The sequence below is a fragment of the Macaca mulatta genome, chromosome 7 (assembly GCF_049350105.2).
Source record: "Macaca mulatta isolate MMU2019108-1 chromosome 7, T2T-MMU8v2.0, whole genome shotgun sequence".
Lineage (NCBI taxonomy): Eukaryota > Metazoa > Chordata > Mammalia > Primates > Cercopithecidae > Macaca > Macaca mulatta.
This window is the reverse complement of record NC_133412.1, coordinates 19185345-19197862: the sequence shown is the minus strand read 5'-3', so window position 1 is coordinate 19197862 and position 12518 is coordinate 19185345. Positions and strand designations below refer to the sequence as shown.

General features: G+C 48.2%; 1 protein-coding gene across 5 annotated transcripts in view; it reads right to left on the bottom strand.

The window, feature by feature from the left end:
* MAPKBP1 (mitogen-activated protein kinase binding protein 1) overlaps positions 1-12518 on the bottom strand; it is a 52929-nt gene that overhangs the window by 18379 nt on the left and 22032 nt on the right. For 2 of the 5 annotated variants that reach the window (XM_015142011.3, XM_077939148.1), the window contains exon 3: positions 9041-9132. The exons of 2 other annotated variants lie outside the window; for them this stretch is intronic. In XM_015142011.3, the coding sequence (XP_014997497.3) occupies positions 9041-9132 (92 nt within the window). Of the gene's footprint in view, positions 1-8354; positions 8374-9040; positions 9133-12518 lie in introns of those variants that run through there. One more of the 5 variants, XM_077939150.1, reaches the window with a different exon arrangement.

The following is a 12518-nucleotide window of genomic DNA, read 5'->3' as shown; positions in this document are numbered from 1 at the left end:
GGATTACAGGCACATGCCACCACACCCAGTTAATTTTTGTATTTTTTTGTAGAGATGGGGTTTTGCCATGTTGCCCAGGCTAGTCTTGAACTCCTTTCTCTTTTTATACCACCTTCTAGTCTCCTGCTTCCCCTTCTAGAATGTCACAGTCAGGAGGGTTTTTAAAATTATAACAGGCCGGGCACAGTGGCTCATGGCTATAATCCCAGCACTTTGGGAGGCTGAGACAGGCAGACCACCTGAGGTCAGGAGTTCAAGACCAGGCTGGCCAACATGGTGAAGCCCCATCTCTACTAAAAATACAAAAATAAGCCAGGTGTGGTGGCAGGTGCCTGTAATCCCAGCTACTTGGGAGGCTGAGGTAGGAGAATTGCTTGAACCTGGGAGGTGAAGGTTGCAGTGAGTCGAGATCATGCCATTGCACTCCAGCCTGGGAGATAAGAACTAGATTCTGTCTCAAAAAAAAAAAAAAAAAAAAAGTATGACAAAAGCAAGATGGCTTTGGAAACTCTGCACCCCATCGCTCTTGAGCAGGCACATGAAAATTATAACAGAGCCAGGCACAGTGGCTGACGCCTGTAATCCCAGCACTTTGGGAGGCCAAGGCGGGTGGATCACAAGGTCAGGAGATCGAGACCATCCTGGCTAACACAGTGAAACCCTGTCTCTACTAAAAATACAAAAAATTAGCTGGGCGTGGTGGCGGGCGCCTGTAGTCCCAACTACTCAGGAGGCTGAGGCAGGAGAATGGCGGGAACCCGGGAGGTGGAGCTTGCAGTGAGCCGAGATCACACCACTGCACTCCAGCCTGGGGGACAGTGAGACTCCGTCTCAAAAAAGAAAGAAAGGAAGAAAGAAAATTATAACAGAGTTCAAAGTCCACATATTTAGATTTTTTTTCTTTTTTTTTGAGATGGAGTTTTGCTCTTGTCGCTCAGGCTGGAGTACGGTGATGTGATCTTGGCTCACTGCAACCTCCACCTCCCGGGTTCAAGCAATTCTCCTGTCTCAGCCTCCCGAGTAGCTGGGATTACAGGCACCCATCAGCAAGCTTCGCTAATTTTTTTGTATTTTTAGTAGAGATGTGATTTCACCATATTGGTCAGGCTGGTCTCAAACTCCTGACCTCAGGTGATCCACCCATCTTGGCCTCCAAAAGTGTTGGGATTACAGGCGTGAGCCACTGTGCCCAGCCAGATTTAGACATTTATGTTTTAATACTTTATGCAGTATATGAAAAGTAATAGCCCCAGGCCTGCCACCATCATGAATTCAGAGCCCAGAAAGTTGTCAGTGGTTAACCAACATTTTCTGAACCTTCTTGCAGTCTGTGCTGACCTGAGGCCCTCTGCAGGCTCCTCTCTCCAGCAAAGGCTCAGTCTAAATGGGGACAGGTTCCCTAGCTTTCTGATGAGTTACACAGGAACAATGGTAAAGGGCTTCAGCTGAGAGTTGATCTAATTGAATTGACTCAATGCATAATCCAGCCAACCGTATCCCAAATCCAGAAAAAGTGGGCTCTATTTGCAAGCTTGTGAGTTTTCCCTTAATTCTCATCCCAAAGCAGCATTTCAAGCCTTTAAAGGGTAGTGCATCAGACTGCTTAAAACACTTTCCAAGTCACTGCATACAAACTCAGTCTTCCTGGGACACAATATCCTGTTTCCTCCTTCTTCTAGTTCAGCTCCATGGTGGAAGGAGAAGGGTGAATGGTGTGTGTGTGTGTATGTAGGAACACTACGTAGATAGAAGGATGACTGGCTAGAGGCAATGGCAATGAGGCAATCTCTCCCTCCTCTAACATCCCCCTGCTCCCAGTATAGCCTAAGAAATTCTCAGGTGTGCCATAGAAGAGCTAAGCAAGAAAAGGAAACACCAGAGGTCGTCCCTTAAGCAACTATTTTTGTTTCTAATTATTGATATTTGGAAGCCATCCAACAAGAGAAAGAAAGAGAGCATGCAACCACGGCCACAGCTCCACATGCAGGGACGATAACACAGATGCTGAAGTGACAGCAGCATGGCCAGGGCTCCCTGTGTGCTTGGCTTGTTGACGCCCTCCCGACCTGTTCTCAGAAGCACCAAGGAGCCCTCTCAGCCTTCTTGGTGAATTCTGAGCAAGCTCCTAGGTCAGCTGGGGAGAGGAGCGCGGGGCACGGTTTGTATCAATCTTTCCCTCTACATCCCCTGACCCTGCCCAGCAGGGTGAGCCCTTGCTGCAGTGCTGGCTGGGATCCACCACATGCCAAGGGCTGGGTTGGCCCACCCAGCCGAGTCCCGCAACTCAGCACCCGAGGGTGCAGGGCGGCTGCTCACTCTCACGGGGAGGGTGTAAGGCCTCAGCCTGGGGGAGTCACGCTGTGGAGTACTGGCGCCAGGTGCTGGGCCTACTGCCCAGGAAGGGCCAAGCCTTCAACATCCCCCTTCCCTACACAGGTCCAGGCCTGCTGCTGCCACAGAGCCCAGGATTCCCACAGGATCCACCTCCTACCACTCTCCATCCCCCGGACGGGATGAGCTATGCATGGGGCAGCATAGACAGGGAGCAGGACACACAAGATCAACCAGGGACCCTAGGCCTTTGAATTGTTTCTTTCAGACCAGGTAAAATCTGAGAGTGACTCACAGAAGCATACCAAAGGGGCTTCTGGCCTCGCTCAAATGTCGCCCTCCAGCCCTATTTATCATTACAACCCTACCCCCGTCACTGCTACTGCTTATACTGTTTCCAAAGCACACATCAACTTGTAATCATGCTTATAACTTACATTGGGGGTGGGGATCCATCTTCACACACCAGACTGCCAGTTCTGTGAGGATGGTATTTTTGGTCTGTTTTACTTACTGTTAAGTTCCCAGGGCCTAGAAGGTAGGCCCGCAGTAATTATTTGTAAATGAGTGAATACATCTTCAAGTCACTAGCTGCAAGATCTCAAAGCCCTGGCTGCCAAGAACCTCCTGCGTAGCAGAGTGTGAACCAGGGCCCTGGGGAGAGGCCCATGTCTCTCCTGTACCTCAGGCATTTAGGACTCCTTGATGCTCAAGGGCAGCGCTGAGGTGGAAAGAGCAGAACACTAAGGTCACAGGCCTGTCTGCTAACACACGGCGTGATCCTGGGCACCGAGTCCCAGCCTTTCCTTCTCTCAGGTCCACGGGTCTCTCCACTGTCCCTGCTGAATTCCCTACAGAGAGTAAGAAGGCAGCTCTGTGTTCCTTCAGCTCAGGTGCCACGAGAACACAGTTCGGGAGGAGGATTCCGTCACACCCAGTGCGATGCTTCCAAGCTGAGGATCTCAGCACCAATTCTAACATGGGCTGAGTAAATGGAGGGCCTCCTCAGGAGAGCAGGGCTTCCCTCTTTTCCTCCCCACTTAAATCAACCAAGAGATCTCTTCTTAGCTGCCGGATACACCCTGTTACCTCACTAGGACACTTCCCACCCCAGCAGGAGAGCAGCAGCTGTGCGCAGGACACTCACCCAGGTCACTCTGGCATGGGAGCCAGGAGAAACCCATTCTCAGGACTAGGCACAGGGGCACAGGTGCCCAGGGGCTGTGCTGGGCTCGAACGTCCATCTCCACTAAGCCAGATGGGGAAAAGGCCCAACTCAATTAATGGTGTTCAGCTCAACTAAGTCTCTCAAAGGGGCTGTCTGACATCCTCTGGTAGGGGGGCTTCCCATGGGGAAACAACAGCCAAGGGATGTAGGAGCCACTAGGACAGGCTCCATGCTCAGCCTGGAGCTCCTACCCACCTCTCCCTGACACACTGCCCACCCTCCTTTCCTGTGCTGTTCTATTTCCTTTCAGAAAACTTTGTTTTGGTTTGATATTCGCCTCTGGGCCTCAAAGAATTTTCTGAGTTTTGTTTCTCTCCTTGTTTCTAGGATACCTGAGCTGGCTCCTAAAGCAACAGGCACAGGAGGAACAAGAGTGTGGGGGCTGAGGGCAGTGTAAGGATGATGAGATAAGAAAAGCTGGGAGACGAGGAGGGAGGTGAAGAACCTGCTTGTGCTCACACAGAATCTGGTGGCCCCCAACATCACAGCAGCACATCAGGGAGCTCTGGAACACAGCAAAACTCAAACACCCAGAAAGAAGCCATTTGCACAGAGAACTTGAAGTTCTAAGAAATCAAAAGGTCAGGGAACAGATTAGGGGCACTGCCCGGGGGTGGCCAAAGCCAAGCACACACACTCAGGAAACCTACGAGAGGTTCCATCAGGGAAGCCTGCACACCACCTGGAAGGATCATGACTCCCAGGCACATGCACTGGGCTGAGACCTGCCCATAAACATGCATAAACACACGCCCTTAAAGACCAGGCCTGGAGTCCAGGGGTGTGTGAGGTAGAAAGCGGGCAGGACTCCACACTCCCCAGGGCAGGGACACAGGGCTCAGCATGCACTAAGCAGCACCCCAAGGCCTTTTCTGCCTATGCTACATCCAGCCCCAGCCCCACCTCCAACAAGAGGGAACCTGGCTTTCCCAGGCAGAGGCAAGAACAAGTGGAATTCCCCTGAGGCAGGCTGCACAAACTTATCCAGTAGAGAGGTCTTTCCATCAACTTGCTTCTCTAGGGGAAAATGGAGCCCAGTCCAGCCTCTGCCAGGCAGAGCCCGTGTGGCTCCACAGCACCCCTCCTGCAGCCATTAAACACCAGAGGACCACCTGGGAGGGAGAATGACCCCAAACCCAGGGACGGAAGTCTCCCTGGCGCAGACTGAGCTGCCCATAAAGGGGGCTCTTCTCATTCAAAGGGCAGGCAGGCAGCTTAGAGGAAAAGCAATTTGTTAAAAATAAGCAGAAAGTGGCCGGGCACAGTGGCTCACGCCTGTAATCCCAACACTTTGGGAGGCTGAGGTGGGCAGATCACCTGAGGTCAGGAGTTCAAGACCAGCCTGACCAACATGGAGAAACCCCGTCTCTACTAAAAATACAAAATTAGCCGGGCGTGGTGGCGCATGCCTGTAATCCCAGCTACTCGGGAGGCTGAGGCAGGAGAATTGGTTGAACCCAGAAGGTGGAGGTTGTGGTGAACCGAGATCGTGCCATTGCACTCCAGCCTGGGCAACAAGAATGAAGCTCCGTCTCAAAAAAAAAAAAAAAAAAAAAAAGTGTGGTCTTCCCCCACCCTGTGCCATTTTAACAATCAGAGCTCTACAGTCATACTACTTGGGTTAGAACCCCAATACACATACTAGCTATGTTACCTCGAGCAAACTCCTTAACCCTTTTGGTTTTTTTAAGAGGCAGGGTTTCACTGTGTCACCCAGGCTGGAGTACTGTGGCACGATCATAGTTCACTCACTGCAGCCTTAACCTCCTGGGCTCAAGCAATCCTCTCTCTGCCTCAGCCTCCCAAGTTGCTAGGACTTCAGGCACCCACCATACCCAGCCAATTTTTTTATTTTTACTTTTTGGTAGAGACAGGGTTCTCACTATGTTGCCCAGGCTGGTTTCAAATTCTTGGTTTCAAAGCAATCCTCCTGCCTTGGCTTCCCAAAGCCACTGCACCCTGCCTGCTTAACTTTTTTTTTTTTTTGGAAATGGAGTCTTGCTCACTGCTCAGGTTGGAGTGCAGTGGCACGATCTCGGCTCACTGTAACCACTGTCTCCTGGGTTCAAGCGATTCTCCCGTCTCAGCCTCCCAAGTAGCTGGGACTACCAGCACCTGCCATCGTGCCAGGCTAATTTTTATATTTTGGTAGAGACAAGATTTCACCATGTTGGCCAGGCTGGTCTTGAACTCTTGACCTCAGGTGACCCGTCCACTTTGCCCTCCCAAACTGCTAGGACTATAGGCGTGAGCTACCGCACTGGGCCTGCTTGACCTCTTTGAATCTCAATTTCCTCCTCTAAAATATGAGGGTGATAATAGTACCAACATCAAAGCGTTGCTCAGAGTATTAAATAATTAATATACAGTACTTAAAAAGTGCCTGGCATAGAATAAGTACAGTCATACATCACATAATAACATTTTGGTCAACAGTGAAGGGCACGTATGACAGTGGTCCCGTAAGATTATAATGGAGCTACAATATTCCTATCACTTAGTGACATCTTGATGATCTCGACCCTATGTAGTTCTATGCGCTAGGCTAATGTGTGTGTTTGTGTCTTTGTTTTTAACAGAAAAGTTTAAAAAGTTAAAAACAAAATTTAAAGCTTATAGAAGATAAAAAGAAAATATTTTTGGGCCAGGCATGATAGCTCATGCCTGTAATGCCAGCACTTTGGGAGGCCAAGGCGGGCGGATCACTTGAGGTCATTAGTTCAAGACCAGCCTGACCAACATGGTGAAACCCCATCTCTACTAAAAATACAAAAATTAGCCAGGTGTGGTGGCAGGAGCCTGTAATCCCAGCTACTCAGGAGGCTGAGGCAGGAGAATCACTTGAACCCAGGAGGCAGAGGTTGCAGTGAGCTAAGATCGTGCCACTGCACTTCAGCCTGGGTGACAGAGGGTGACTCCATCTCAGAAAAAAATTAAAAAAAATATTTTTGTATAGCTGTACTGTGTTGTGTTTTAAGCTAAGTGTTACTACAAGAGTCAAGAAGTTAAAAAAAAAGTTTATAAAATGTAAGAAAGTTATAGTAGGTTAGGTTCATCTATTGTTGAATATATGTTTTTAAAATAAATTTAGTATGGCCAAGTGTACAGTGTTTGTAAAGTGTACAGTAATGTTCTGGGCACTCACACTCACTCACCACTCACTCACTGACTCACCCAGAACAACTTCCAGTCCTGGAAGCTCCATTCATGGTAAGTGCCCTTATACAGGTGTGCCTTTTATATATATATTTTTATATGATATTTTTACCATACTTTTTTCTATGTTTAAATACACAAATACCATTGTCTTAGGATTATGTACAGTATTCAGTACAGTAACCTGCTGTGCAGGTTTCTAGCCTAGACGCAACCGGCTATACCACGTAGCCTAGGTGTGTAGTAGGCTACACCATCTAGGTTTGTGTAAGTACACTCTGTTATGTTCGCACAACAACGAAATTGCAAAATGACACATTTCTCAGAACATATCCCCATCATTAAGTGACACGTGACTGTACTTGATTGATAAAGGTGGCCTTTTTTGGTGGTGGCTTGTTTTTTTTTAAGACAGAGTCTCTCTTTGTCACCCAGGCTGGAGTGCAATGGCGCAATCTCGGCTCACTACAACCTCCACCTCCTGGGTTCAAGTGATTCTCATGCTTCAGCCTCCTGAGCAGCTGGGACTACCAGCACCCGCCATCACGCCCAGCTAATTTTTTTGTGTTTTTAGTAGAGACAGGGTTTCAACATGTTGGCCAGCCTGGTCTCGAACTCCTGACCTCAAGTGATCTGCCCACCTTGGCCTCCCAAGGTACTGGGATTATAGGCTTGAGCCACCGGTCCCAGCCTGATAACGGAGCTTTTTTGATGAGGTGATAAAACTAAGCAAATCATGTATCTAGTATAAAAACTATAAAAGTTGCTATGAAAATTACATTGGGGAATGAACTAGGCATTACCAAGTTAATGGTAGAATAAGAAAGGTACAGCAGTAGCCCTACTCATGTTCATATTCCTGTGCCTATCAGCATGGAACAGAGGGAGCCAGAAGTAGGAGGGATTCCAAGCTTTCTCTAGAAGCCTGAAGAAACTATGGTTGGAGGTTTCCCACTTGTAGGAGCAGAGGAGTGAAAAGGCAGCAAGAGAAAGAATAGTAGCCCCAGTCCCCTATTTCTCTTCTGTGGCACTGATCTCTCTCAAAGTGACTAGAACAGATTCATAACAGCATTATTCCTAATAGCTAAGAAGTAGAAACAACTCAAATGTCCATCAACTGAAGAACAGATAAAATGTGGTACATCCATGCAATGTAATATTATTCAGCCACAAAAAGGAATAAGATAGTGATACACGCTGTGACATAGATTAACCCTGAAAACAGTATGCTGGCCAGGTATGGTGGCTCACGCCTGTAATCCCAGCACTTTGGGAGGCTGAAGCAGGAGGACTGCTTGAGCCCAGGAGTTTGAAACTAGCTTAGGTAACACAGTTAGACCCCGTCTCTACAAAAAAATGGAAAACTTAGCTGGGCATGGTGGCACACACCATAGCTCCAGCTACTCAGGAGGCTGAGGCTGCAGTCAGCCATGATTGTACCATTGCACTCCAGGCTGGACAACAAAAAGAAGCCAGTTACAAAAGGCCAAATACAGTGTTACCTGATTCCGTTTGTATGAAATATCCAGAATAGGCAAATTAATGGAGACAGTGGTTGCCCAGGGATGAAGGTCTGGTAAGGTAGGGGTGGGAATGAAGAGTGACTGATAGGAATGGGGCCAGGCACGGTGGCTCACACCCGTAATCCCAGCACTTTGAGTGGCTGAGGCTTCAACATGGCTTGAGCTCAGGAGTTCGAGACCAGCCTGGGCAATGTGGTGAAACCCCATCTCTACAAAAAATTAGCCAGGCATGGGGCAGTACGCCTGTAGTCCCAGTTACTAAGGAGGCTGAGGTGGCAGGATTGCTTGAGTGTCGGGGGTGGAGGCTGCAGTGAGCTGAGATCGAGCCACTGTACTCCAGCCTGGGTGACAGCCAAAACCTGTCTCAAAAAAAAAAAAAAAAAAGGAACAGGGTCATGAAAATGTCCTAAATTTGATTGTGGTGATGGCTGCACAACTCTGTGAATATACTAAAAACTACTGAATTGGATATTTTAAATAGTGAGTTATATGGTATGTGAATTACATCTCAACAAAGTTGTCCTTTAAATGACTAGAAGGTAGCTACTGAAGATGGTGTTGGGAACTGCGTGAAATTTGTGTGTGGGAGGTGGAGTAGATAACCAAAAAGCAGGACAGGATGGCAACAATGACAGCACCAAAGAACCTTTACCTGGTCCTGCGTCCCTTTACAAAAATGGCAACGAAACATTAACCTGTATGTATCTTCCAGAAGATACCAGAAAACCCCTGCCCACCCCAACTGCTCTAGCATGGCTATAAATTCCCATGCGTCAAGATCTCTTCCAAGGCACTTACTTACCCTGCTGGGTAGGCAACTAAACCTGACCGGGGGTCACAGGCAAGTCCTCTGCCTCCAGACACTGTAATTCCCAGCACCTTCTCCAAGGTCACCTGTCAGAGCAAGACAGAAGTGACACGTTATAGACAGAGTGTGTTTGGGAAGAAGGTGCTGAAGGCACTTGGGACATCCTGAGGCATTGGCTACTTTCCAGATGCCCATGTCTTCAGGTGAATGGAACTATGACTTCTGCAGCTTTTCCCGTTCTGGCCACTGGGCTTCTTGATCACATGGGAAAAACCCAGTGTGCGACACCTATTTTCAGGAGGGCTCAGTCTGCTGGTACCACAGGAAAGAAAACCAACTCGTTAAAGTATAACTCATGGCCACAGAGGAACAAGCATTCCCCAAAACCAGGAAGGCACCATGTATAAGCTGGAGCCTGGGATCCCCAGACTAGACTCTTGGATCCGTGAGACTTGGGTGAGGCCACTGATCTTTGTGCTTTGGCAGACATGAAGGAAAGGCCACTCTGACCTACCAAGAGCCAAAAGAATGTTAGGTATCAATTAGGTGACTCAGAATATCCCTGACCTTTGCATTCTATCATGTTCTTCCCCTCCATCAGAGGGCTCCACCTCCCAAATGTCTGCCAGTTCGTACAGACTACAATCCAAGGAGGCAGAAACAGGGCTTAATGCTGTGTTCTGCAAAGCACCGATGCTCAGGGTATTCTAATTATTATTATTAAGCCACAACTCCCACAGAGATGAAAAATAAAATGCTCAGAGATTCGGAGAGGACATGGCCACGGGAGACACTCATCACTCTCATCATTAGTATTATTACCCCACACTGTCTGCAGGCCCCAGGACCCACACTGAACTAACCTCAAATTAACTCACTGCTCTTTCTGCTAGAAGATGCCAAGTGAGATTGAGACTTCCCTCTAACCTCTTGCTGTCACTTCACGTCATCCTCTGCTCCAGGTCTTTCATTTGCTGCTCCAGGTCTTTACCTGCTCCAGGACTGTGCACTCCCGGCACTGGCCCTGCTCAGGAATGTCCCTGATCTCCCCTGGCTCAGAGAGTGGGGCTTCAGAATGCAGGACGGACATGTGAACAGGCTAGACAGCACTTTGCTGTGAAAACACTGACCGTGAGGAGAGTCTCGGAGGCCCTAAGAGGGCAATGTAAACCAGAAACACATAGGGTAGATGCTTGTGGCAGGGCGGTCTACTACTAGTCCAGGCCAGTTTCTAGAGAGGGGAGGCTCAGAATCAATTAAGACAGTTTTGGGGCCGGGCGCGGTGGCTCAAGCCTGTAATCCCAGCACTTTGGGAGGCCGAGACGGGCGGATCACGAGGTCAGGAGATCGAGACCATCCTGGCTAACACGGTGAAACCCCGTCTCTACTAAAAAATACAAAAAACTAGCCGGGCGAGGTGGCGGGTGCCTGTAGTCCCAGCTACTCGGGAGGCTGAGGCAGGAGAATGGCGTAAACCCGGGAGGCGGAGCTTGCAGTGAGCTGAGATCCGGCCACTGCACTCCAGCCTGGGCGACAGAGCAAGACTTCGTCTCAAAAAAAAAAAAAAAAAGACAGTTTTGGAGTTTCTCCTTCTCTCTTATTGCTCCAACTGCAGAATTAGAAGTACCCCTAGATGGGCCAGGGGCAAGGGCTCACGCCTGTAATCCCAGCACTTTGGGAGACCAAGGTGGGCAGATCACTCAAGGTCAGAAGTTCGAGACCAGCCTGGCCAACATAGTGAAACCCCGTCTTTACTAAAAATACAAAAATTAGCTGGGCATGGTGGTGGGTCCCTGTAATCCCAGCTACTCAGGAGGCTTAGTCACGAGAATCGCTTGAACCTGTGAGGTGGAGGTTACAGTGAGCTGAGATCGCGCCATTACACTCCAGCCTGGGTGACAGAGCGAGACTCCATCTCAAAAAAAAAAAAAAGTACTTCTAGAGACTATGTTTAAATTTTTATCTCTGAGGATTATTTTAGCTTGAATTAGGTTGGAAGGAAATGCCCTGTGGTGGCCGAAGACCAAAATAAGTCTCCAGAGATGTTACATTTAATACCTATTCCCCAGAAAGGTCCCCAAGGATTATCTGTGTATCTTGGGGATGCAGATGAGGAATTCTAACATGTGTCTGCTCACTGGTAGATATGGTTTCGATACAGAGAAGGAACCCAGAGCCACCTGGCAAGCACCAAACTTGCCAATTACCCTTGTGCCGATCTGAGGCACTAAACCTAGTGTGGAATAAAGTAACTTTGGCCTTCTCTATACGTTCTTGATATGTTACCCTAACTTACGCCTGCTCTACTTTTTCTCAGCTTAATGAACCACTGGGACCTAGTCACCTATTACTGACTGGAGAGCAACAAAATCATCCTGGGGAAGTCTGGGGGATACTCAGTTTAAGTCACCATGTCATCCTGGCACTGAACCTGCAACTCTCCCAGAGGAGGGGATATTTAGGGACATTCCTGCCACACCCACTGCCTTCTGCAGACAGGAAAGAGAACGGCCCCAGGCTGGCATTACCCACACAGCTGGCATTACCCACACAGCTGGGAGAGGCCACAAAATCAAGTGTAGGGAGCTAAAGGGCTGCTCAACTCTTATTTTCTCCTGGTAATCTGATTAAAGGTAAATCCTTTGGATTCAAATTTGCATTGATCCCTTCCATCCCTTACGCTTCAGTGTCGGTCCCGAAGAACTACACCAAGTCCATTGGTTCTCAGCTGATCTTCTTTCCAACAGGAATTTGGGTAGGTGTTTTGTGGGTAGATGATCCCATTCCAAAGAGAATTAATTCTCTAAAGCAAGAAGGAGACGTGGGCTAGTAACACTCTAAAGACCAGTGTTTAACAAAGTTTTCTGGCCATGACCCACAGTAAGAAACACATTTTATATCATGACCCAGTATATAGAGACATGTGTGTGCATATGCACAAAACTGAAAGTTTCACAAAACAATATCCTATTGTTAATCCTAGAGTGCAATATACTCTATTTTCTATTATATCCACTTCATTAAAAAATAATTCTGGTCATGGCCCACTTTACTGATTTCATGACCTCTAGTTTGGGAAACCCTGCTACAGACCATCTCTTTCCGCCTGGCCTGGGAGACAGGCTCTGATCACCGGCACCTTTGTGTTTGTTGGTCATTTTCCTCCTAGGACTCTGAGCAGTGGAACATACTTCCGCACTAGGAAAACCCCACAGGCAGGAGTTTGCCTGAGCTCAAAACTTGGCTTATTTTCAAAGGATTTATGTTTTTGGCTTTTTCTGGCCTTCTAAGCAGCTACCCAAGAGGGGAAAAAAAGCAGTTTCCTTTGGCTCTGTGGAAGGGGAGGAGCAGGGGAAAACATTCAGGGGCATCAGCTGGTTTTTATTTTATGTTCTTAACTCAAACCAGCTTCCTGTTTGCAGGGAGGTTTTGGGTTGAGCTCCACTTTCAAAGGATCTAAGAGTCCAGAGTT